The 24,982-nt window shown below is 40.0% G+C and overlaps 1 protein-coding gene across 1 annotated transcript in view; it reads left to right on the top strand.

Annotated features, from left to right (window-relative positions):
• Nucleotides 1-24,982, top strand: part of col14a1a (collagen, type XIV, alpha 1a) — a 171,401-nt gene that overhangs the window by 12,962 nt on the left and 133,457 nt on the right. Inside the window, exons 3-5 of the mRNA XM_050046615.1 lie at nt 3,452-3,568; nt 11,137-11,280; nt 12,077-12,172. Coding sequence (XP_049902572.1) covers nt 3,452-3,568; nt 11,137-11,280; nt 12,077-12,172 — 357 coding nt within the window. The remainder of the gene's footprint in view (nt 1-3,451; nt 3,569-11,136; nt 11,281-12,076; nt 12,173-24,982) is intronic.

The raw sequence follows: 24,982 nt of genomic DNA, 5'->3' as shown, positions 1-24,982 counted from the left end.
GGAGTGATACATACACAGTGAAATAACCGTGATGTTGTACTCCAATATCATCACGGTTTTACTGTCTCTCGACCAATCAGATTGCAGGGCCGGAACTAACTGTTGTATAAATATTTATTAAAAAATATAAATTTCTCGATACGTATCAATTCTAAATATTTGAAACGGTTTTAATACTTCCAATATTTTTTGTAGTATTGATACTGGCTGTTCTTTCTCACTTTCTTTTATTGTTAAATTCTACTGCTCTCTGCTACTGACCAAGAAAAGAAAAGTTGTTATATTACATTCTTGTTTTATTTATTTATTGATAAAACAAAATCAAACTTTTAGAAACTCTACATCAATTTTTCTACGTGGTGTCAAAAATGGTATTGAATACCGAAATTTTCCAAGGTACTGTATCAAAGTTAGAAAATGCAGTGTCATGACAGCACTAAGTTATATAATAAAACAACAACATAATGAAATTGTAAACAGTAATACAGTAGTGCAATGGAGCGGAGTGCAAGGCTGCTGGGATAACTAAGGGACTGACAGGTTGCTTTTTATGTCAAAGAACAGTATCATTTAGAGTATGAAATCTATAATTTAAAGTAAAGGAGGTGTTTGGTGTTAGAGGGTAATTCAACAGAGATTGTCCCTGACACTATGGACTGGTGTTAAGTGTTTATCAGAGTGATATATGTGCAGTATAAACTAGATTATGAACAAATTAGCATATTAATTATACTAAAAATAAACAGAAGTCTATCGTTTTTAACATTTTTTTGACCTGTGTCGACCTGATTCATTCATTTCGTTCATTCATTCATTCATCAAATACATTTTGTCACTCAGCTAACACACCGGCATTTCTAACTTTACCGCTTACAAAATAACAACACAGTGATGCCATTTGTAAAGTGCTGTGTTCTCTGATTGGGATTTTCCATTGAGAAAGATGGAGGTCTGTTCTCATCACCGAGTGAAAATCCTGCACAGTACCCCTCAGGTTTGTCAACATCATATCACCCATTTTTCTCTCTACACAGTTTCTCCATAATGGCTTATGTACAGTCTTTAGATGTTGGCACTCTGTAAACATCCATCACATTAATGTTTGAAGGTTGTAGGATTACTGATATGGGCCAGCAGTTAATGTTAGCTGTCCTACAAAGTTTGTTCAAGCTTAAAGGGATTCTTTGGCATTATAAATTGTACCATCATATTATTATTCCCTACAGACACAGAGCAGTTAGAGTTTACACTCTGGTTCCTCATTTATATAGACTGTTGCAAAGTTAGCTCTCTTAATGACGTGCGTCCAGATAAGAATATTACTTAATATGTCCCAAAAGTTATGATCCCACTTACTACTGAGCTGTCACATTGTCATGCAAAAATGTCAGAAATGTTTTAAAGGTGCAATACGTGAGACATGGCCAGAATTTTAGTTAACATTTAAAAAAATAACTAACATTATCAACAGATTGCGAAGAAGTAGCAGTTTTGACATTATGTTAAAGAGTCTCTGTATTGTGTTGCAAAGATATCTACTAAAATGAACGTGCTAGCCAGCTAGCCAGGCCTACCTGCGATCAGTCCGGATAAAAAGTTCAGTGATCGTTTTACGTCCTCGACTTCCCCTTCTGTACTTGACAATCTGACAATCTGAGGTTCAAAATCCACAATACTGATGTTGTTAGATCAGCTTCTTCAGGCTGGTATCAAGCCAAGCTAAGATAGTGAGGCTAACGTAGCTTGTGGGTTTACCGTTCAGCGCTTGCTCTGTGGTCTTAAATTGTTGTCTTAAGCCAGCCATTGGTCAAAACCAAAATATGTCCAGAGCCAGATAATCTGAGGCTTGAAACACAAAATGCAAAACCTTTTGTTTTTAGGCAAAGACTGTCAAAAGGCTAAGGGACACATGAGGCATGTAATTACAACACAAACCGTCCTGAAAAACATTACAAATGGCATTTATAAATGGTTTTAATGTAGCTGTTTTCTTGCTAATATGGTCTCACTAAAATTGTCACCCATGAAGATTATAAAATAGCAGTGTTGTTTTGTCCGGTATTGTTGCCCTGCTGTTAGTAAGTAGTTGGCTTTGAGGTAAAATGCTGCCCCACATTTTGAAGCATGTGGCCAGGCATTTCACATTGCACCTTTAAAGTTAGATTGTTAAGAACATAGTTGGAGCCGTAAATGATGACGAAGAAAGTGTGATTGATTTATAAAAAAATAAAAAAAAAGATTCTTAGAAATCCTCTGCAACCTCATCTTAGTCAAGTCAGTTAAAGGGTAAATCATGTTGTCATTTCTGTTGATGGATGTGACATGTTTAGTTTGACATGTTTTCCAAAGAGTGCTGACAGATAAAGTGACTTTACATCAGCCGTGTCATCACATTTGTGGATGACAGTGTCTATTCATTTATAGAAAATTTGTAGAAACATTAAAAATCAGTGGTTTGGGGTGAATTTGTACAGAAACTAACGTAGGATGACATAGCAAAATGGTGAAATGGTGATATGTGCCGCGGACATAAAGGTTATGTCAGCGGCTTTTGTTTTCATCTGAGGTGAATTTGTAGTATTCCATAATACTACATTTCTGTGTCGTTCTTTTCTTTGGTTGTCTTTGTCTCTGTCTGTAAATTAAAAACAGTCAAATTCTCTTCTGCTACTCTACCACCTTTTGGTTCTTCAAAATATGCTGTCTTAAGTGTGTTTGTAAGAAGCCACACACACACACACACACACACACACAGACTCATGCAGAGAAAGGCTGCTGTCACCGTTTTGAACAGGCCACTGCAGATCTGTTTTGCTTGACATGAGGCTGGATATAGCGAGCTGCAGAGAATGCTCCTGTAAACCGATCATTATTCCATGATATTGTACAGATCAAAACCTGTACACTCACATATTGGCACAGGCAAGAACTGCCTTATTGTTTTCTTGCTTCTTTTCACCAGTTTGTGAGAGAAATTTAAATCATCCCTCCTCGCATCACTTGTCCTTGGAATGTATCGTATGGAGAGAATTTGACTGGAAATATTTTCTTCTAAGTCTGTGCCTCTTTAAACCTTTTTCATGCTGTTTTGAGCCGAAGCTGAGCTGTATGCCACGCTGACCTGCTTTATGTGTTACTCTCATGGATACAGGAACTTCAAAATTGAAATTCACTCAGCTCTTCTCTCTCTCTGTGTCCTTCTGTCCATCCATTTATTCATTTCGTCCTTTGAGTCATTTCGGTTTGTGGCTTTTTGGGGTGAATGTTTTAGTCTCTGCGGTGTTTCTGTGTTTCTGGGTCTAACCACTGACTTGTTGTCATGTTAAGATATTTTTACAGGTGGCTGGGACATTTTTGATTAATTACATTTTTATTAATCAACATATTTTATTTACAATTCATTCCATGGCTTTGTTGAAGCTTTTTAAAACTGCGGTTCATTGTTTTTCAGTCCCATCTCCAAGGAGGCTGCGTTTCAAAGTGCTGAGCCCGAGCAAACTCCTTGTTACATGGAAGGAGCCCAAAGGAGACTTTGACAGCTATCTATTCCTCTACAGCAGTGCACCAGGTAGGATCATTTGGCTGTTTACACCACGCACAAACCTGCTTACGTCTATGCCAAGGAGAAGTTGGACTTAACTTTAAAAAATTTTGGGGGATGGGGGATCCCATTATGACTTGTCCTTTCTGTCTGTCAGGAAGGATTATGTAATTTACTTCTTATCAAAGCTCCTTTGAAGGGATCACACTCTTGAGAGATATGGAGGACTCAAAGTTTGTCCTGCACCTCTGCCAAGTTTGAGACAAAGGAGTGTTTTTGCTGCCTATGTGGAGCCTGTCAGCAGTTTTGAAAATGGGACTGATAGGTACACGGGACAGTAGGACCTACACTGACGCATGATGGAGCTCAGCCCAGGACGGATGACAAACAACGGCAGCCATAGCTGTCATTCATTCAGCGTTAAACTGCATTATCACCGTATGGAGCTGTGGGCATGATGGACGCCTGACATCCTGCTTTTATCCCGCATCTGTCAGCAGTCGATCATTGCACAGACACAGGGCATGACCTCGTCTCTCTGTGAGCATGCACAGTGCAGTCAGTAATCACCCTAATTGCCAATGACGTCTCCTTCATCATGTAATCACAGTTCGCCTACCTTCACAGCCATACATCTCCCTCACGTCAATCCCGTATACCTTTGTTGGTATTAATGCTGTGCTGAACACTGCAGACAATTCTTTCGCTGCCCGCTGTAAAAATGAATAAGTAGGACTGAATAAGCACTCTGGATCATAAAACTTGTTTCTTGCAAACAACCCTTTGCGAGAAACGCCTCGTCTGACAATTTCTCGCTGCCTCCGACAGCTGAAAAGAGAACAAAAACTGAAATTTATGGCCACTTCCTCTCAGGGAGGAGTGCAGCAGTAGCTCACTGGCATTCAGCAAATGCAGTAAAAAACTGGACCTTTGCAGTGTCCTCACTGTATTTGTGCACTATGTGGTAAATAAAGCCTTCTTTGATAATAAGGAGGATGAGGACACAGATGCCTGTCCAGATGTCCCATTTCTTAGTCCGTCTGAGTCATCAACACCCACGGAAATGCTTGTTAACACTGGCTAAAGCCTTTTTGTTGAGAATAAAACACCATTTTAGATCACAAAAGGAGCTGTCGGAGTGGCAGCTAACCTTTGGCTCAACGTAATATACTTTTTCTCTTCTGAATTTCTCTTAAAAGGAGCAACTAAAGTGCAACAGGGTAAGAATTCAGGTTTAAGCTTAAAGCAGGCGATCCATATTTGCCAACAAAAATGGCTATCTGTTTTTTTCCCCTACTAAATATGCTTATATTCTTTAAAACATTGTCCCCTGTGCCCACCCCTGTCAGCTTTTATCATTGTCGATAATGTAACCCAAGTCTTATTGCATCCAAATGTGTTTAACTTTAGCCTGTGCTTCTCTGTCCAGTGACTTCTCTATTCTATGACAGTGCATGAATTAAACTAAAATAAGCTCTTATTGGAAGTCTGTTAGCCTGCCAACAATTCTGAAATTCAAATAGTGTGGGTTGTGTCTCTGTGTACTTGCATATTTGTGTATTTATCAGTGCCAGATGTCTATATTTACTCTCTCAAATCTTAGCAGAGATAGAGCCAAACCCAGCAGGAAAAAAAGTTTAGTTTTTACTGTAGGCTAAGCAACTGCAACTTAATGTTGCACTGTTGCTGTATCCAATTAGAGGAATAATTTGGGTATTGGAAAGTGTGTTCACTCCTCAAGCGTTGGGAGGTACAAGACGTGGTGTAGAAACCAGCTGTGTTCTCTGGGGTTTAAAATAGGTTGTTGTGTTTACCGCAGCAGAACAGGAAAATGTGTACACTACACAAAAATTTAAATGCAACTGTTTTGTTTTTGCTCTCATTTTAACAGGTTTAAATTAAATATCTAAGACTTTTTATGCACTCAGCAAATATATTCGTCTCAAATTTTAGCTACAGAGTTGTTCAAATCCATGTTAGTGAGCACTTCTCCTTTTCCAGGATAATCCATCCACCTGACAGGTGTGGCATATCAAGATGTTGATTAAACAGCATCATCACTACACAGCTGTGTCTTGGGATGGTCACTATAAAAGGGCACTCTAAAATGTACAGTGTGATCACACAACACAAGGCCACAGATGTCACAAGTTTTGAGGGAGCGTGTCATTGGCATGCTGACTGCAGAAATGTACACCAGAGCTGTTGTCCGTGAACTGAATGCTCAGTTTACTACCATGAGATGTCTCCAATGTCATTTCTGTTAATTTGGCAGTACAACCAACTGGCCTTACAACTGCACATCAGTTACAATGATGAACTGCTGTCAGGTTAAGACCCTGGTGAGGATGACGAGCATACAGATGAGCTTCCCCGACACGGTTTCTGACATGTTGTGCAGGAATTCTGTGGCTTTGCAGACCAATTGTTGCATCAGCTGTTCGGGTGGCTGGCCTCAGGCAATATTGCAGGTAAAGACGTTGGATGTGGAGGTCCTGAGCTGGTGTGGCTACATGTGGTCTGGTGGTGAGGCTGATCTGATGTCCTGCCAAATTAATGAAAACAACACTGGGGATGGCTAATGGTAGTGAAATAAACAGTCAGTTCATGGGCAACAGCTCTGGTGGACATTCCTGCAGTCAGCATGCCAATGGATCATTCCCTCAAAACTGTACCTTTTATTGTTGTTATATGAGATGAATATATCTATTGAGTGCATGAAAAATGTCTTAAACTTGTAAAAAATGGGAGCAAAGACAAAAGTTAAAATTTTTGTTCAGTGTCGATTTACTGCGGCACTAAAGCCTTAGACATCAGAAACACATTGGTGTTGCTTTGCCCAGTCCGCGCTGTGCAGTTTAGTTCTTCATGATAAAACGTGTTAATCATATGTTTAGTTTTTAACCATCACATTACGAACTTTGTGTGAACAAATTTTTATTTGTCCATCAGTTCATATGTAAAATGGACACAGCCAATCAGAATGAGGTGTCATCAGGAGATTAACCCAGGCTCATTCAACGTTTGACAATTGCATGTTAATTATGGATGGATCCTGAAAAAGCAAAAATCAATGACTTATTTTAGCCAGGCTAGGACTTTGATAGCAAAAGAAGCAGCTGAGAAAGCAGTGCAACTGATGACCTTCGGGAGCTACTCAGAACTGTCTCCCCAGGCAGTGGATGAGACTTTTCTGTGGGCAGCAGCTGTACGCTACTCTTTATTGGATGTGGGGTGGTTAACCAGGTGTACATTTGCAAAAACCAGTTAGTCCTCATCCTTGAACTCTTTTCTCTTGTAGTCGAAGTCAAAAATGCTTTTTTAAAACACTTTTTAGAAAGTAAAAATCTCACCTTTGTCCGAGTAAAGTTTTCTGGTGTGGCGTCTTCTTTGCCTTACTGTGATGTGCCAAACTGTAGTGGGCTCAATACTGCACCCAGGGGCCGAATGGTGGAACACTCTCACTGCTACTTGATGGTTTGTGACAGTGAAGCCGTCCACACTTGAAAATATTTTGACAAATGACACAAAGGCAAGATTTACACTAATGTGTTACTTGATTTAACAAGAGAAAGTTAAGGGATGATAACTAACAGGTTGTTTTTGCAAATGTACATCTGGTTAACCACCCCTCCTTCGTTAAGAAGCAGCAGACAGGAGGTGTCAGGGTCACTCCCAGCTGCAAATGCTAACCTAATTATCTGTATAGTGATGCTAGGTAAATGCTCCAGTTGAAGCGGGTCCCAGTCATGGTTCCATTACTGAGATAGTGTTAATGTACTGCTTTAAACACATTTAGAGATTATGGTTAAAAGGAATATCAGGTTTTGAAATGTTTCATAAGGGCAAAGCCGTCATTGAAGCTTGACTCTGAAAAGAGTTAGATAAGGAAAACATGGAAAAACTGAGGCATGTACTGTAACTGAAACCATGATATCTGGTGGCTGAGATGTTTTCAGCAAGATGAAAAGGCAGAGACTGGGCAGCGCTGTGAGGCTGAGCCACACAGGTTTTTATCGTTATTCTTTCTCTCTCTCTCTGTGCAACGCTATGTACTTGTGTATGTTGCAGATTATAGTCTTTGCCTAATTTTAACTCAGCTTGTGCCAGTTTTATACAGTATTATTGCTGCTGCTTTAAATGCATGTTTTTTGGCCACTATAAGGAAAAACATGTGCTTTCTGATGATTGTACCAGGTCTGTTTTAGATTTGTGATGAAGCATTCTTGCTCAGCAAAATGTCATGAGATTCAAGCCAATATATGTATTCTGGTTTAGAGCGAATGTGACAACACTTTTAAAAACAAGTCAAGCTTCAGTTGTTTGCCATAATCTTCCAAAATCTACTTAATTAAACTTAATATGGAGAGATGATGATTTTAATGGGTTTTCCACAATTGAGTCATCCTGCAAACGACAAGCTGTTTTTAATATCATGGAAACAAATCAGATCAACATTTACCTTGTCTGAACAGACTCTAGAGTAATTTAAAGGAATGGTTCAACGATTTAGGAAATAGGTGTGTTTGATTTCTTTTCAGGAGTTACATAAATAGATCAAAACCACTCTCATGTCTGCATGCAAGTATGGAGCCATGACCTGGAGTCACTAATGGGCCTTTTCCACTGTTACGTTCAGCCGCACCGAGTAAAGCCATGCCGCGCCAATTTGCATTTCCATTATCAGTTAAGATGCTCCGTGCCTCGCCGAGTTGCACCAGAGATGGGCCTTCTCCAGAGTAGTCCAAAAGCTAGGCTGCCCGCCCTCAAGCAGGTAGCGGTGAGGTCTCGCCGACTGCAGCCAACCTCCTCAAAAAATGAAAGCAGCTAGAGGGAAAAGCTAGCCTGAATGTGTCTAAACTTCAACTCTAGAGCTCACTAATTATCATCAATGTTTGGGACCCTTCTTTTTCCTAAACCTAACCACGTGTTTTTGTCACGGAAACCTAGCCATGTGTTTTTGTTGCATAACCCAACCATGTGTGTTTGTTATTGAAGGGAAAAAAACCCATCAATTTGTGGTGTTGTACCGACGTAGTGCGTTTATTTTGACAGAGATAGTATGTCAACTTTAAATTTCCTGTGAAAACGGAAGTATATTTTAAAAAGAAGACAATGCATGTAACAGTCAAAACTTGACACGGTGTCCCAGAACGTCAACAACTTACGCACCCAGGGTACCTTGCACTTCATATGTGGAGGTCATGACCAAACGTCAATATGTGAGGAGGTCAAAGTGAGAATGTATTGGCTGCTGCTCTCCCTGCCTCAAGGCCCATTTATGTTCAACGTTAAATACGGATCCGGATACGGACGGAGCCTTCTGTCCGTGCTCCGCGTTCATTTCGTCCGTATTTTTGCGCGTTTCCATAAAGCTTACGGATACGGGCCAAACGGAGCAGTACCACCGGGAACCGTATGTAGCTCTAGAGAGACACGAAGAAGAAATAACAATTCAATTTCTCTCATCTGCAGTACTAGAGAAAAGAATTCTCCGTCCTCCAGTCGCAATGTATTTAACGGCCTCACCGACCACTGCCTCCTACAACGCTGCCTCTGTTTTTGTCTTTTATGCAAGAGGTACATTATCAATATCTCCTCCACAGTCACCATGTTTGTTTTTGAGTTTGTTGTTGTCATAAACCTTTGACGTTGGGCTGCCTCCTGGTGGATATATTGGTTAACATCCATGCCAACGTAAAGGGCGCATGGAAGTATGTGGGCAGTGACGGTAATATCTTTTGCAACGGACATATACATTTTCGTACGTAAAGGGAGCATAAATGAGCCTTTAGTCTTTCCATGTAGGCGCATGGAAGGGCAGGGAGTTTTGCTCTCTCTGCCTCAGGCTTTTTTCTCATTTGCGTGTGGAAGGGCAGGTAGGTTTGCTCTCACTGCCTTAAGGCTTCTGACGTAGGCATGCAGAAGGGTGGCGAGGTGTGCTCTCTCCGCCTAAGGCTTTCCACATAGGCGCGTGGAAGAGGCTTTCTGTGTAGGCCTGAGGAAAGGCAGAGAGGCCCCAGAACAGAGCCATACAGCCAAATATAACACTGCAGATGGAAACAAAAGTTTTCTTTGACGAAAGTGGTCCTGACTGAACTGACATTTATACATTTCTTGACATACTATGCAAATAAGATAAAACTTTTATTATTGAACTTTTTGAGGTGCTGGTTGTCAGGCGTGTGTTTAAGAGAATATTTTGTATACAGACATGAGAGTGGTATAGATCCTTCATCCAACTCTTGGGAAGTAAGTGAATAAGCATATTCCTCAGAATGTTTGTTTTAACACCTCACATGTGCTGTTAGGTGTTAGGTGTGACTCTTAGCCTAAGATAAAAATGAGAGGACTCATGTGCCAAGTGCAGACAGTATTGAGGGCTGGGTTTTTTCCCAATAAAAAGACTAAGTAGGTGATTGCAGATGAACTCTTTGATCCCTTTCTTCACAGCAGACATTTTGACTTAGGAAAAATACAGGTGACCCCAATTTCATTCAGTTTGATCAAATGTCCCAGTAAGCCAGGACAATGAGCCAGCATGTACAATACCAACAACCTGGATCTGGCTCACCTAAATAGAATGCAGTTGTTTTTAATGCCATAAATTACACCTGTGCTTTCCTACTATGACAAGCCAAAATGCCCTCAGTGAAAAAGGTCTGTCGTCACCTAATAAATATGCCTCAGTCATGAAGGAGAGATCTATTGGAGGCAAGGGAAGGAAATGAAGAAGGGGGTTTAGCCCTGTGAAAATTTAGACGTGTACTTTTAGTGCAACAGTTCTCATATGGTGACCCAGTGAATGCCCACCCTTCACTTCACCCATATATTTGGTTGACTGACAGTAGTTTGGTTCCACGGTGCAGACAGGTTCCAGTTTGTGGTGTGAACACTGATCCATTCAGTTACTTCATCTGACCTGCTGTCCCCTCAGTAGGATTTATCTCTCTTCCCTTAAAGGCATCATTAGTCATCACTCTGCAGGCACAGGGGACAGAAGAGCTGAGGAAGCACACATACACCTTATTGATGGCGGGATTGATTGCAGGGTCAAAATTAAAATGGGGTGATAATGTGACCTGTTGGCCTAATGGGGATTAACTGCTAAGGAGAGGACACAAGCACACACACACACACACACACACACACACTTCTGTCTCCGTGAGGATCCACAATTCATTTCAGGAACAAATTTAATTCTCATAACGTCAAAACCTAAAACTAACTCTAACCTTCTTTAATCTCACTCTAAGCTTCACACTAAATGCAGAAATAACAACATCAAAAACAGAATTAACATTTGCATTTTTGGGAAGATGCATGCTCTTCACAAAGACATGCACACACAAATAAATCCGCTATAAAATAAAATATTTCGACCTTGAAAGTAATGTTTGCCTGTCTTCAGAATAGATAATGTTAATCAGCTCTTCTGCCGAATTAGCTTCATATTGGCTCCGGCCTGAGAATACTAATATTTTGCTTCTAAGCAACAGAATATAGCAACAAGAAGTGGAAAAAAAACATGAATCAAAATATCCATGAGTCTAACCTTCTGTCCCTCTGCCTCTTCTTCTCTCTCTCTCTGTCAGGTGGTCAGCAGAGGGAGATCATCATATCAAAATCTGACACTAAGGTGCTGATAACAGACTACAGCCCCGCCAAGGACTACATCGTCAGTGTTATCAGTGTCAGTGGCAGTGAGCAGAGCAGACCACTGAAGGGCAGACATAAAGGTGTGCGCATGCATTTTACTTCTTTTTTTATTTTTTTACTTGTATTGTTTTGTTTTTGTTCTGGCTGCACTGGCATGCATACTTCCACATACTCTACTGTTGTACACTCCTTTTACTTGACACTACACCACTGTACTCTTCTACTGGTCTCCTCTCCTTCTGTTTCCTACCATTTCCTTTGCTCTCTTCTCAACTTTGCTCTGAGATGATATTATTTACTCTTCTGTCTTGTTTCCTCTCCTCTCATCATCACCCTCTCTTCTTGTTTCCGCTCCGGTCCTCCCCTTTCCTTTCCTCTCCTTTCTCCCATTTCCTCTTGTTTTCTCAAGTTACCTCTCTATTCATCTTATCTCCTTTCCTTTCCTTTCCTTTCCTTTCCTTTCCTTTCCTTTCCTTTCCTTTCCCCTTATTCCTTTTCTCTCTTTTCCTCCTGTTTTCTCCAGTTTCACCTCCTCTCATCTCACCTCTTTTCCTTTCCTTTCCTTTCCTTTCTTCCTGTCTTCTCTCCCGTCCTTTCTTTTTTACTTTTTTACTGCTGTTGCCTTTGTTTACTTAAGTTTCCTCCTCTTTCCTTTTCTCTCATTTCTTCCCCTCTCCTCCCTGTAGTGCTCTACTCAACTTTTTTCTGATGTGCTATTCTCTACATTTTTTACTGTATTCTACTCTCCTCACGTCTCAGCTGTATTCTCTCTCTATCACATGTGTAAGAGCCGGACAGGGAAAGGACTCTCTATTAATAACTATGCATCCTGTGTGATTCTGCTAACTTGTGATTAATCTGTTTTATGGCCCGCAGCTGAAAGAGGTGAAAGTGACGGAGAAGACAAGACCGAGCCGGAGAGGCTGACTGAGTCAGTTGTACCTCCTGAGGATGCCAACGAGATCTCTGGAGGTAGGACAAACGCACACAAACACTGTTTCCAGGAGAGGAGGCCATATACAAATCCATGTGCTCACATGGACGTATAAATGAAATGAATTGCTGAGTAGTTTTCTTCTTAAAGAGACCTCCAGTCAGTTGCCATAGTGATGTGTGGAGCAAGGGAAAACAGCCATTGGTGTTGTCTTTAACACCAGCTCCATAGATCAGAGAGGCAAAAATATGAATCTGGTGTGTGTCCATGTCCAGTTGGATCCGACTGTGGAGTGTTTCCCCCATGCAGGGTTTGTGTGCAACCGGTTAATAGCAGAACCCACCTTTTAAAGCAATACCCAGACAGTCGTCAGCCTGGTGGTCTACTTAAAGATGCCAAAACCATCTATGCTTCAATGGTGAATCGTTCACTGTGGTGCTTTGTCAAAACTCTTTACCATATGCAATGCTGAGTGAGGTGACTGTGACTCCCGATATTACCCAATGAGTGTCCCGCGATGTTAACTTGGATCTGTGCGGTTGCCTGTTAATTTGAGCTCTCCTCCCAACAAGTCTGTCTGGCTTTCTGTCTGTTTGTGAAAACCAAGATGTTCTCTCAGTTGGCAGTATGAACGTCTTCATATTTAAATGCCTAATATTTCAATCTCCCCTGAAATGCGGGTGAATGTATCTGCTGTCCTCTGTGGATATTTTTACCATAACCGTGAGTTCCGCGGGGAATCTTTGGCTTTAGTATAATTGATCGTGTGTCATGTGGTTTTCTGTGTGTGCTTATGTGTGTTAGAGAAAGATTAAGCTGGTGATTTGCTGACTCAGGCATGAACGATTCATGTAACCAGATTTGAGACAAATGCTGCTGATGTGTGAATGTGCTTGTTTTTACAAGATTTAAAACTCACTTTCTTTTTGCTTGGTGGTAAGGGGCTTATTATTTAAGCAGTTTTGCTTCTGGCTGGCTCATTTAGGTGATAATTTATCATAGGGCACTTAAAGAAAGGTATTCAGGAAGTTGGGATTATCGAATATGGTTTAAAGAAGTCCATCCTCATGTTACTATGTGTCATCATTTTTATGGACTATAACCCTTATATATTACTTGCACAATATAATTTCACTCTTGCTATAGGTGCGATTTATATTTGCTGATGGAGCAAGAGAGGAGCGCTCACACACATCCGCGTGTACACACAGAAAGCGAGAGAGAGAGAGCATCACAGTGCAATTAACAGTGTTATAAAACTTATTTATAGACACTTTGCATTCGTGGATACATAATGAATTGGCTCTTGGGTGGAGATGAAAACACATCGATAGTAAATCAAAGCAAATTTCATATTGACTGCGATCTCTGGTAACACTTTAAGTGCCCTCATCACAATGTATTCACCTGCATATAGAGCTTTGGAAAAGTATTGCACTCACAATAAATATTGTGTCATTAGCAAACCTATTTTCGGCAGTTACACAAAAAGAAGATATGTTTGGATCAGGGGTGTCAAACATGTGGCTTGGGGGCCAGAACTGGCCCACCAAAGGGTCCAATCTGGCCAACTGGATGACTTTGCACACCTGATAGCGATGCACTTGTGATGGCTAAGAGGTGCCAGGTTTTAGGAGGACGTTAAACACTGAGTAGCTTTCTTCATGTACAATGCAGCTTCAGAGGCTTTTCCACCCTGACCAGTAGGACTGCACGATATATCGTTTGAACATCACCATTGCAATGTGCGCATGTGCGATAGTCGCATAGCGTTTTGCTTCCGAAAAGCAGCTCTGAAGAGAGCTCTTTGCTCCACTTCGCTCACCTCCCTCTCTCTGTCCTAAGTAGCCCCTCCCCCAATCACGCACAGGCTGCAGTCACACACTGAAAATGAGTGACATGCAAGAGTCAGAAACGGTAAAGGAGGATTTATGCCTGGTACACACTACATGACTTTTCTGCCCGTTTTGAAAGTCACTGTGTCACATTACACGATTGTGGAGTCATAAAATCGTGCCATGACTTGGCCGACAGACATGACACACTACACGATGGTACTCACCGATTATCCCCGATTGTCTTTCACGACGTGTGTGGTGTCATTAGGTTATTCTTGTCCTATTTTTATTACCTTCGTCAAGGAGGTTATGTTTTGGTCTGTTTGTTTGTCTGCAAAATAACTCAAAAAGTTATGAACGGATTTGATGATGAAATTTTCAAGAAAGGTGGATAATGAGACAAGGAACAGATGATAAAATTTTGGTGGTGATTGGTTGAAGCAAAGTGCACAAATGAAGCTAAGTGCATAAAATGGCAGGAAATCTGACCTGCTTGGCGGAGGTCTGCGCTCTCCGAGTGCTTTTCTATTTACTTTTACTATTATTTCAGTCACTGTGTCTGTTCATGTACCTAAATGTTGTTGTAGTCACCTAAAAAGCGTCAGCAGATGGTAGGAGGTACATTTGAAGTTCCGTATGCAAACATACAAGTCACTGAATCCTCCACAACAAGTTCCTACAAATGTTTCACAATAAAAGCATGTTTAGAAAATGGAGGGATTCTCTCAGCCGAGGTTTAATTTGAAACAAATACAGGAAGTGTTGAGTTTGAAATGATGGCGCCATGCATTAACTTTATCAAAGCAACGGGAGCTGATAAAAAGTAAAAATATAAAGATACAGAGGGAATGATAAATGATGGCCCTTTTATAATGCAGTCTGTTTCAAATGAAGCTGGGAGCCTCTGCAGTTGTGGTGAGTAAAAGCCCTGCCACTATTTTTTAATTTTCTTAGTTTAAGTCATCTGGTGAAAATTCTTGTATTTTTTTAATATTGCAATATATCTTGCAAAAACAAAAGTCAGTTTTTCCCAATATCGTGCAGCCTTACTGACCAGAATACATTTCTTTTCTTTGGTGTGGTGATGTCAGGATTACTACACGAGTGGAAATGTACAGAAAAATGCACATGTAATGACTGTGAGTAGTCGACTGGCTTAACGTGGAAAAAATGAGAAATATTGTTAAAATTAATTTATTCTTGTGAAGACATCACAGGCTGGTTGTCATCTGTTTTGTAAATGGATTAGCACTTTTTAAATGTAGTAAATGTATGTAAATCTAATAGGATATTAGGCAATGGTTTTACTGCTCTAAGATTTGCTTTCTGGAAAATACTGTACTGTCATTATGCATAAAGCCATCTTCACAAAAAGTAATAAAATAAGAGCCGAAAAACACAATAAAAACTAAAATCGCATATTTATGGAGCAAATAGACCTAGTTGTTTTACCAGAGACAATTTGAACAGATTTGTTTTCAGATCCCAAATGATTTGTCGTTTATCGTGGCAATTCCTGTCAGTTCATAAATTCACAACATCAGTCATAAATTGTGTGGTTAACTTTTTAGATGCATTTCATTTTGAATTTTGCTTTCTGCAACTGTGGAGAGCATCATAGTGTCAGAGCAGAATTGAGACTGTTATTGTTTTGGTAACATACACAGCTGTGCCTCACAGCCAACACATCTGGTTACAAAAATGTGAGCTCGCACAGTGAACCGGGCTGCCATGCACTTATTCACAAAATACAAATTTAAACTACTGCTGAAGCCAGACTGAAACCATAACTTTATGGAAATAAAAACTAATGAAATACTGTGAAACTGTTATGACTCTCTCGAATACACACAAACACACACACACACACACACACACACACACACACACACATACACAGACTTTTCTTCCTCTTTGTTTCTTGCTCCTTCCTGTCAGTAGGTAGATTAAAAACTGGATTTCCTTCAGTCTGCTGTTATCAGAACCACTCACCATTCGCTGCAGCAGAGGTGACCTTGATTGGTGTTCTGCTTCGTACCTGTTGGGGATTATGATAATATCCTGCTGTGCTTCAATAGAATTTGTGAATGTAACATATGTGTGTGTGTGTGTGTGTGTGTGTGTGTGTGTGTGTGTGTGCATGCGTGCGTGCGTGCGTGCGTGCGTGCCCATGTATGCAGCTTTGTGTACCATAGTGGTGATGATAATGTCTCACTGTGGAGACTGCTCTTTTATGTTGCACTGTAACGTGTGACTGCTTCTCTTTCTCTGCCTCTCTGTCAGGCTGTGTGTGTGTGTGTGTGTGTGTGTGTGTGTGTGTATTCATGTTCTACAGTGATAATACCAATGTCCACAATGCGCCGCAGACATGGTGTTGTATGAAGTCTGTTTGTGTGTGAGTTTGTGTGTGTATTAGCGATGCTACCCCAGTCCATTGCCGCTTTGTTTCAGAGTAGTAATCATCTTGCTTTTATGTAGGGGTGGGTTGTTTACAAAACCTTTCATTAACAGCTGGCTCATAGTCTCATTTCCTCTCTGATGTGTATATGTGGGAGTGTTTGTGTGTGTGCGTGTGTGTGTGTGTGTTGCAGACAGTTCTCTTTTTGTGTGCACACCACCTTTTATGTGTGGATCACACTTCAATCCTAAAGTTTTGCAAAGAAAATGAGTTTTTTTTTTCACTCTAACACAGTTTTATTATGATGATATGATATTAAAAACTACAATAATATGAATTTTCCTGCATTAAATACACTTCACAGTGTTTTGCATTTCACCTGGCGAGTCAAGGTCAAACAAAAATGCAGAAAATTCAGAAATAAAAGAAAAAATATTCAGCAAACTTAAGCTTGTTATCGCTGGCTTCCTATATCAAAAGCATACTGGCTAGTGTGTGTGTGTGCCTGTATGTGTGAATGGGTGCTTGTGAGCCTCTAAGTAGATTTGAAGTTGCTGGGATGTGTTTTAAAGTAGAGGGGAGAGGGCCATTAGCTAAAGAAGTGTCATGAAACTTCCTCTACCTCTCAGTAAAATAACTAGCTTAGCCACCCACTTTTCTTCTAAAGGTACTCAACAAATTACTTAACCGTATCTTGCAGAGCGTAAGCACAGGCTGCTGTGAACTAAGTACAGACTGTCCATTCCAGGAGATTTAAATGAAGCTAATTTTCTGTCTGCTCTTGGAGTGTCATTGACGGAGTCTGGCTCCAAGCAAACAGGAAAGGTTTTAGAGGGATATTTTACCTTGGTTTGTCGTTTGTATTCTGTCCAAGTTTCCCATATTGATGTCCGTCATTTGTACATTAGGTCGGCACCCTAAAAGTTGATGATTCGAATCATCGGTCAGGGACTCCCGAGTCCAATCTCAGTCTGGAGAGAGGACTGAAGCATTTTTTTGCAGCCTCTAAATCATGAAGTGTTCTGAGCACCGGATTCAGCTGCTCACTGCTGGAAGATGTGGAGAGAATTCCTTTTCTCTTTAAATTTCAGTCTCTGAGTTGAAGCGTCTGATGTTTTTTTGTCCTTTTTGCTGTGTCATTGTCTGCAGAGAAAAGCAGCATAAATATCTCATTGTGCTGCGGTGATTTAAAATCAAAGTCAACACTCAAATAATAGAAGACTGTAAATCAGATTCATCTTTGAAATTTCTAAGTCAGATGGAGTCATTCACTACTGTTATGGTGCTATATCATTCTGTCAGATCTGTGAAGTTATTTGCTGTGTACTCTTTGTTAATGAGAAACAGCAGAAAAACATAATTACTGTGAAACATAATTGCCTCATCTTTATTCGCCCCTAACCAACCTCCAGCAATTACTATGAATAGAAGGACACATACTATGTTTTCGTTTACAAGCTGAATTGACAACTTAAATACATCTGCAGGACTTTTTTCTTTAACTGTTTAAAAGAAATAGATTTTTCTATGAAGAGAAGAGAGGTGGGGAGAGAAGAATACTGGGTGAATCATAAAGCAACAGAGACAGAGACAGTGGGAAAATATCAGTGTCCCTTGTGAAATTGTATATGTGTGTGAATCATTCATAGGTCGATATCATTTTAGAGACAATTACAAAAGACGTTGCTTCAACTATGAGCACTGTGTGTATGTGTGTATGCAGTTAGGTTACACTAATCTAGTCTTATGAATTATTTCGTGCTCATGGTGCTGTATCTTAAAAGTTTTGGCAGTATAGAAAGAACTTGTACAACGTATTCATCTGGTTTCATTTCTGTTCCAACAACCTCACCCCTGATAAAAACAAATAAACAAGTTATATATAGTATAAACTCACATTTTGGAATTAATTTCTCATAAATCTGTTTGTAATAACTGTCACTGTCGATCTTCAATGAAGAAAGGGCCTAACAACCACTACATTATATTAAAAAAATAAAGATAATAATGAATGAAAAAAACATTTTTTCGCTGCTTGCCAGCTGGATTGCCAGCAAAGTTTGTCATACGTTCACTTTCCACTTGTTTCTGTCAGCCCTGCCAACAAAAGAGTCTCTCCGGACCCCTTAATCAACTGGCTGCATTAACAAATGGCGGTTTCAGTGCTTGACATTCATACTTTAGTCTCACGGTCCAATGTGTCAAAACATCAACGTCTACTCTTTCCAGTTTGGACCGAGACCTGCAGACAGAGCAAATACTGTGTAATGCTATTACACATGGGGCTATTTGACGTCAGCTAAAGAGGTTGCCATCTTTGTTCGGTTGATTCAGCGGTTCCATTTTGGTGCGTCGCCTACAGAAACTTTCAGAAGCTTCTCCTGTGGCAACATCGCTCACATTTGTCATCTTTGATATTTAAGTATAATTATCATAAATGGTTTTTAGATGGATTATTTTCATAGATTTTAATGTTGTTTTTAGTCATGCTTACGTCATGGCTCTACAGATGGCAATACCGGTTGGTTCAATACTGTCTCCTAGAAATTATGCGAGTATATTACTAAATTGTTTTCATCATAACGTTGCGATGACAACGTAATTGCTTCCTGGATTGTGTTTAGAGGCAACATTGCTTTGAGTTAATGAAATACTACATTTACCGACATGGTCAGAGTTGATGGCGGACATACAAAGTACAGGACTGTGACAGCATTATCCCACATTGGCGTACAGACTCCTGTCTGTGGTTTAGGCAACAAAAGCACTTTGGTTAAGGTCAGGGAAAGATTGTGATTTTGGTTAAATGTTAATAAAAAGGTAGGGTAATAATAAAAACATACTGCTCATGTTACTATGAGTGTACATTGTACTGCAATATTGCCTATTTTGGCAGGAAATCAAATTAAATACGTTGTTCATTAACCCTTTCCTGATACGTTCACTATCTTGCTAGGTACATTATTTAGCAACATTGCCTCATTTTGTTAACAGAAAACATAATTTGCTCAGCATTACTCTTCCTTCAGAAACATATTTGCTGTTTTAAATTAGCTGTATGTAAATGTAATATCTGAGACAGCGCTGGTGAGTTGGTCTGTCCTTTAATTTGATCCAGGTTCATTGTCCCCAGAGGATGAACCCCACTGACTTTGGTGGTCCCCTGTTCTATCCTCTAGCTCCACTGTTTGCTTTTTAGTTAAATGTCTTGACAACTACTGGATGGATTTCCAATATATGTTGTACAGATATTCATGGTGCCCAGAGGATGAATCCAAATGACTTTGGTGATCTCCTGACTGTTTCTCTACTGACACAATAAGATTTACATGTGTAATTTTGGGTGAAATGTCACCAACTGTTGAATTGGAATACCATGAAATTTGGTACACAGAATCCAAATGACTTTTATGATCCTTAACTTTGTCATTTAGCGCCAACTAGGGCTGCCCCTAAATAGTCAATCAAATGTTGGTCGACCAGAAAGGTTATTAGTCGGCAAGATTTCATTGGTTGCTTTGATGCAGAAAAAAAAATCTCTATCAGGAGCTGTGCCTTGTCAAAATAAATCAAAATCTATTTGACTGGACCACGTTGGAATTTAATTTCAAAGGACAAACACAGGGAGAGGCCATGCTTAGCAAACCAATCACAGCCGACAGATATCTTTCCCTTTATCCATAAATATGGAGTCCAATAAATACGGAAGAGTTGATCATTTAACTGCAGGGCTACCCAGAGCTTTACATCTGGCCCACAGACGAAAGGCCTACACACTTATAAACAGCGCCTGGAAGAAGATCAGCTCTGCACTCAGGATTTCAGGTAAATAGGCTACATGGTACTTGTTAAGGTTGCTTAGCAACCTCAGAAGCAACCTGCCTCCTCTTAAAAGCTGACAAAAAAAAGGCACACAAAGACACGACATGTGTAGGGCCTCTAATTTCCAGGGCTGGTACCTGCAGTTTTTACACAGGCTAGTTAATAACATGTCAGGCAGGAAATCCAAAGTGTGGGATCATTTTGAGAAGGTGAAGGACGAACCCAAGGTGATAGCCTATGTAAACTCATCTTCTTTCGTCGACTACAAACATGACGTATCATCTGAAACATGTAAGTAGCTACATGCCCATTAGCCACTTAGCACAATCATTACTGCTTTGCCAACAGCGTCATTAACAGGCAGTTCGCTCAATGTGTGACGTGCACTTGTAGATAAGATATAGGCCTATATTAATGAAGGTTCATTAGTACGGTTTTGTATTTCTCTGTAATGTAGCACAGTGTTAACAATGTTACTGATACTATTCTTTCTCACACCTTGAACTCAAACCATTGTGTTGCCCCGCCCAAAATATAATTTAATCATTAAATTAATATCATAAACATGTGGGTGAACTGTCAGCTAATGGCCCTAAATGGCGACTACTGGTCAACTAGGAAAATTCTTAGTCGAGGGCAGCCCTAGCACCAACATTAGGTCCAAATTTCAAATGTCCAATCCTTTGGTTTATGTCTAAATACGTGCAAAAGTAATGGCATTCCCATCAGCCTCAGCTGCACATTGTGTTTAGTGCTGATTAGCAAATGCTAGAAGCTAACACACTAAATTGAACATGATAAACATTTGTTAGCATTGTCATTGTGAGTATGGAAGACAATGACAAGCAACATATTTTGTCATTTGGAGGACTTGATGTATTATCCTTTCAGTCCACTCTCTTTCTCTGCTGTTCTTTACTATAAACGTACAATAAAATATATATTTTTGCAAATGATCTTTTGTCCTTTAAATAATAAATGTCAAAACCATAGATTTCTGTTCCATTATCTACTGTATGAACAGTTGGCGATTTCTGCTGGTTTCATCCACATTTCATCCAAAATAAAGTCAGTAAGAAATTTTGCAGCCAATAACAATAAATATCTTTGTTTTGCTTATCAAAACAAGAATAAATCCATTATTAGTCCCCAGTGCAAGACAGTAATATATTTTCTTTGGGAATTGGCCCTAAACAATGTTTCCTCAAAAATAATGGCTATTATTTGGACAGCTGTGTGATTTCAGATCAGAGGACATCTGTGCCTGTGCCTGTGTGTGTGTGTGTGTGTGTGTGTGTGTGTGTGTGTGTGTACTGAAGGTGTGTCTGTGGCTGTATTTGTTACAAATGTGGGTCAGTAGCCTCTAGTCGTAAAACAGATGGTTGTCGCCCTGCAGACCATAAAGATCTAAGAGATACTGCAAGTCAACAGTGGTTTCTCTAATCAGAGCTTAAAGCAGCAAATTCCTGTTTTCTCACCGCTGACAGTAAGTTGTCACCTGGCCCATTTTTTAAAAGCCTGTCTGACGGGGTTCCTGTTTAAGTCTGATTTATGGTAAAATAACCCAATGTTTTTTAATAAACTATAATGCAACCTGCTTTTAAAATTACACTGTATTGATATTGTATATCCTTTATTGTACTTGCAGTTACTTAAATTAAAGTTCCATAACTAGATCAGCTTGGATATTGATACCAATTCTCTCATTAAACGGTTGACTTGCTTTGTTTTAGCTTTTGTACATAAAGCAATCAGAGTGCCGGGCCAACAGCAAATACACCAACAACTGGAAATCATTGGGCAATAAAGGGCAAAAGCCTCTCCTTTCCTCCATGCTACGGTGCCTTTTTCAATACATAATACCTAATAGGATGTGAGCTGAGTGTTGCCCTCCTCACTCTACAACTGGAGCTTTAAACCAGCGCTCACACAGGCAGACACACAAGGGACAGCCGAAGTTAAAGTTGAACCGGAGGCCAATGAGATTCTGTTGACATTCAGCACTCTGATTTTGAAAGAGGGGGGAAAGAGTCCTCGAGTATCCATCAGATGTGCAGAGGGTAACAAACACACACCTGGAGAGCAAGGTTTCTATATTAATAGCCAAACCTAATTCCTAACATGATCATTTATTTCAGCTTTGGCGCTCTCTGGATAGATGTGTGTTCATCCTTCCATATTCATCACGCTGTTAATTCCCAGTTTTAACATTTATTCAGTCTACATCTCTCCATCTCTTGTGCACATGTGTGTGCATATCTATACATGTGCCGCCTGTGTGTCTTGCTTTATTTATTGCCCTATTAGTTTCCAGAATTACCAGTTATAGACTCCCTCTGTCGTTGCGCATTTTGCCCTATATTTAACTTAATTCATTGCCTTAACATTCAGTCGGTGTGATGCTCAGTGGCTACACAGGATGTCAAAGGTTTGTGGCCAAAGAGATGTGTCACCAGGCTGACAAACAGCCAGAGAGACCGAGCGAGGAGGCCAAAACCGATACCGCAAATGAAAGGGGACAAATACAGTGAAGCCGGTTCAAGTACATGCGCAGGCTACAAACTAACTGGCAAGTGATGCTATCAGTTCCTTTGAATACCTCTGTTAGCATTACATCACTTCTTTCCATTCGACAGCGAAACGAGCCAGATTTGTATGTCATGGCTGAAAAGCATGAAAGGCTCCAAGAAATTTAGATTTGATGTCGTAAATGTGATTCACAAACGATGTGAAAATGCAGAGTTTCAATATGAGCTGACGTGTAGTGTGAAGGGGAAAGTATTAAAATAAACTGAGATGAAAAGTGAGGCGGCAAAAGCTGAACGCAGGTAAATGTCCTCCAGAGATGCACTTTTCATCTCCATTTGTCTCGTATCACTTAACACTTTTTCTATCATCGCAAGCTGTGTTTTACATTTTATATTGGACATTCGCCAGCTACTGAATTATTCCTGTGGAAAGGAGCTAAAGAAATATCATCCTCACACACGTTGGATGTGCGTTTAGAGACTTGGGAGTAGGTCAGCCATTGCTCACTTGGACATGTGTGTGTGTGTGTGTGTGTGTGTGTGTGTATGCGTGTGGTCTCTCTGGTAGCCAGACTTCTGTCCTTGTCCTCGATTAAGTGAGAGGGTTCATGGCTGAGTTGAGCTAATTGTATGACAGTGCTTAACAAGTGCAGGGGTGTGTGGATGTGCTAATGGCATTTCGGTCATTAGTAGCAAGGACTCCTTCAGTGCAAAGGTCAATTAGAATAATTAGCGTCAACTACCTCCCTGAATTTCCCCTGCTATAGCTTCTTCTCTCCTTCTTCATGGTAACAAATAGAAGTTATATCACTCTGTGCAACTCAGTGGCTGTGACACGGACACCACTTTGCCTTTACCCAATTTTCTGCAGAAAAGTCCATTGCACATGTAGTTTAACCAGGAGTAACCCAAAATGAAAACAATGTTTGTAAGAAGGCAAAAAGCTCTGTCCATGCACCAGCACATTTTAACATTGGGTTAACTTTGAAATTACATACATCAGCCACCGGGAAAAGGTTATCTGAGATGACACAGTCTGGAATGCAGTACCTAGCTTGACATTTGATGTGTGTCATTAGAAGTGACATTTATTCATATGGTAATTTTGGGGCCCGCATTTTAGAGCCAAAGTACCTTGAATGCCTTTTTCATAATTTATTTATTTTTGCTCTTCTGCTGTTTTTTTTCTAGCTCTGCACTACCTCCTGCTTTAAATGACACCAGCAATGCTTTTTGCCTCATGTCCTCTACACCACTTTATGGATTTACCTGTGTTTCCCACGCTGTACGTCCTTTTGTGATCATTCTGTGTCCCATCTCTGAATATGGAGTTTTTGTGGGATCGTGTACACACTGAAGGCAGAAGTCTTTATGAGTTTTATTTTTTTCCTCAGCAGCAGTTTTTTGAGTTTGGGTCAGGGGATGGAGAATTGAGGAAAACTGTTTTATCATCACATTCAAGACTAAGGCTGGGCAGAATGGCTAGAAATAATATCACAAAACATTTTCATATCAGTCGATCATATTGATAATTATAATGCTAAAAAAGTGAAATCATTATTTCTTTTAAGTTTAAAGGGCCACTGTGTAAAATGGGTTGAAAACCGTTGAAAACAGTGACATCAGTGGTCAAATTCTAGATTGCAGGGCGAGACGAGAGGCTGAATCCTCCGCTCCCATTTTGCTGCACAGAATGGGATTCAGTGCTACTGCTACCATTGTTGGGGAGATATATCATCAGGAGGAAAAGTGCCGCAGATGACGGTTCGGGTTCATTCTCTCCTGTTGCGTGGTAAGTGTGGTCCATTTGCAAACTTTATAACTAAAAAAACTTTTCACTACTCTCTATCGACGAACTACTAACACTCTCTGCTGTTTCCTCCTTCTCCTTCCTTCCTTCCGCTGTCTTCGTTGGTNCATATTAATGGGTAGAATATTCAGATTCAGATTCAGATTTGACAATAAACCATGCCAAATATTACACACTGGCCCTTTAATGGCTGACTTTTTTGCTCCCGAGTAAAAAGTGAAAAAATCATACTGTTAATTGTGGTTTAAACTTTTCTTTATTGTCACAACATGACAAACTTTGCCAAACAGCAGAACATTTCACAAATAGGAGGTAGATTTAAAACACTTATATTCAAAATAATGTCAATAAATAAAACAACAAATTGACAAAGGATTCTTTATTCTGATCAGCATCAGCAGCATGTCAAACTCTTTGTACAGATGGTTTAAAACATTTTGTGAGTGTTTTAG

This window comes from Epinephelus moara, chromosome 6 (genome assembly GCF_006386435.1).
Source record: "Epinephelus moara isolate mb chromosome 6, YSFRI_EMoa_1.0, whole genome shotgun sequence".
NCBI lineage: Eukaryota > Metazoa > Chordata > Actinopteri > Perciformes > Serranidae > Epinephelus > Epinephelus moara.
The sequence above is the reverse complement of the archived record's forward strand: the minus strand, read 5'-3'. Positions and strand labels throughout refer to the sequence as shown.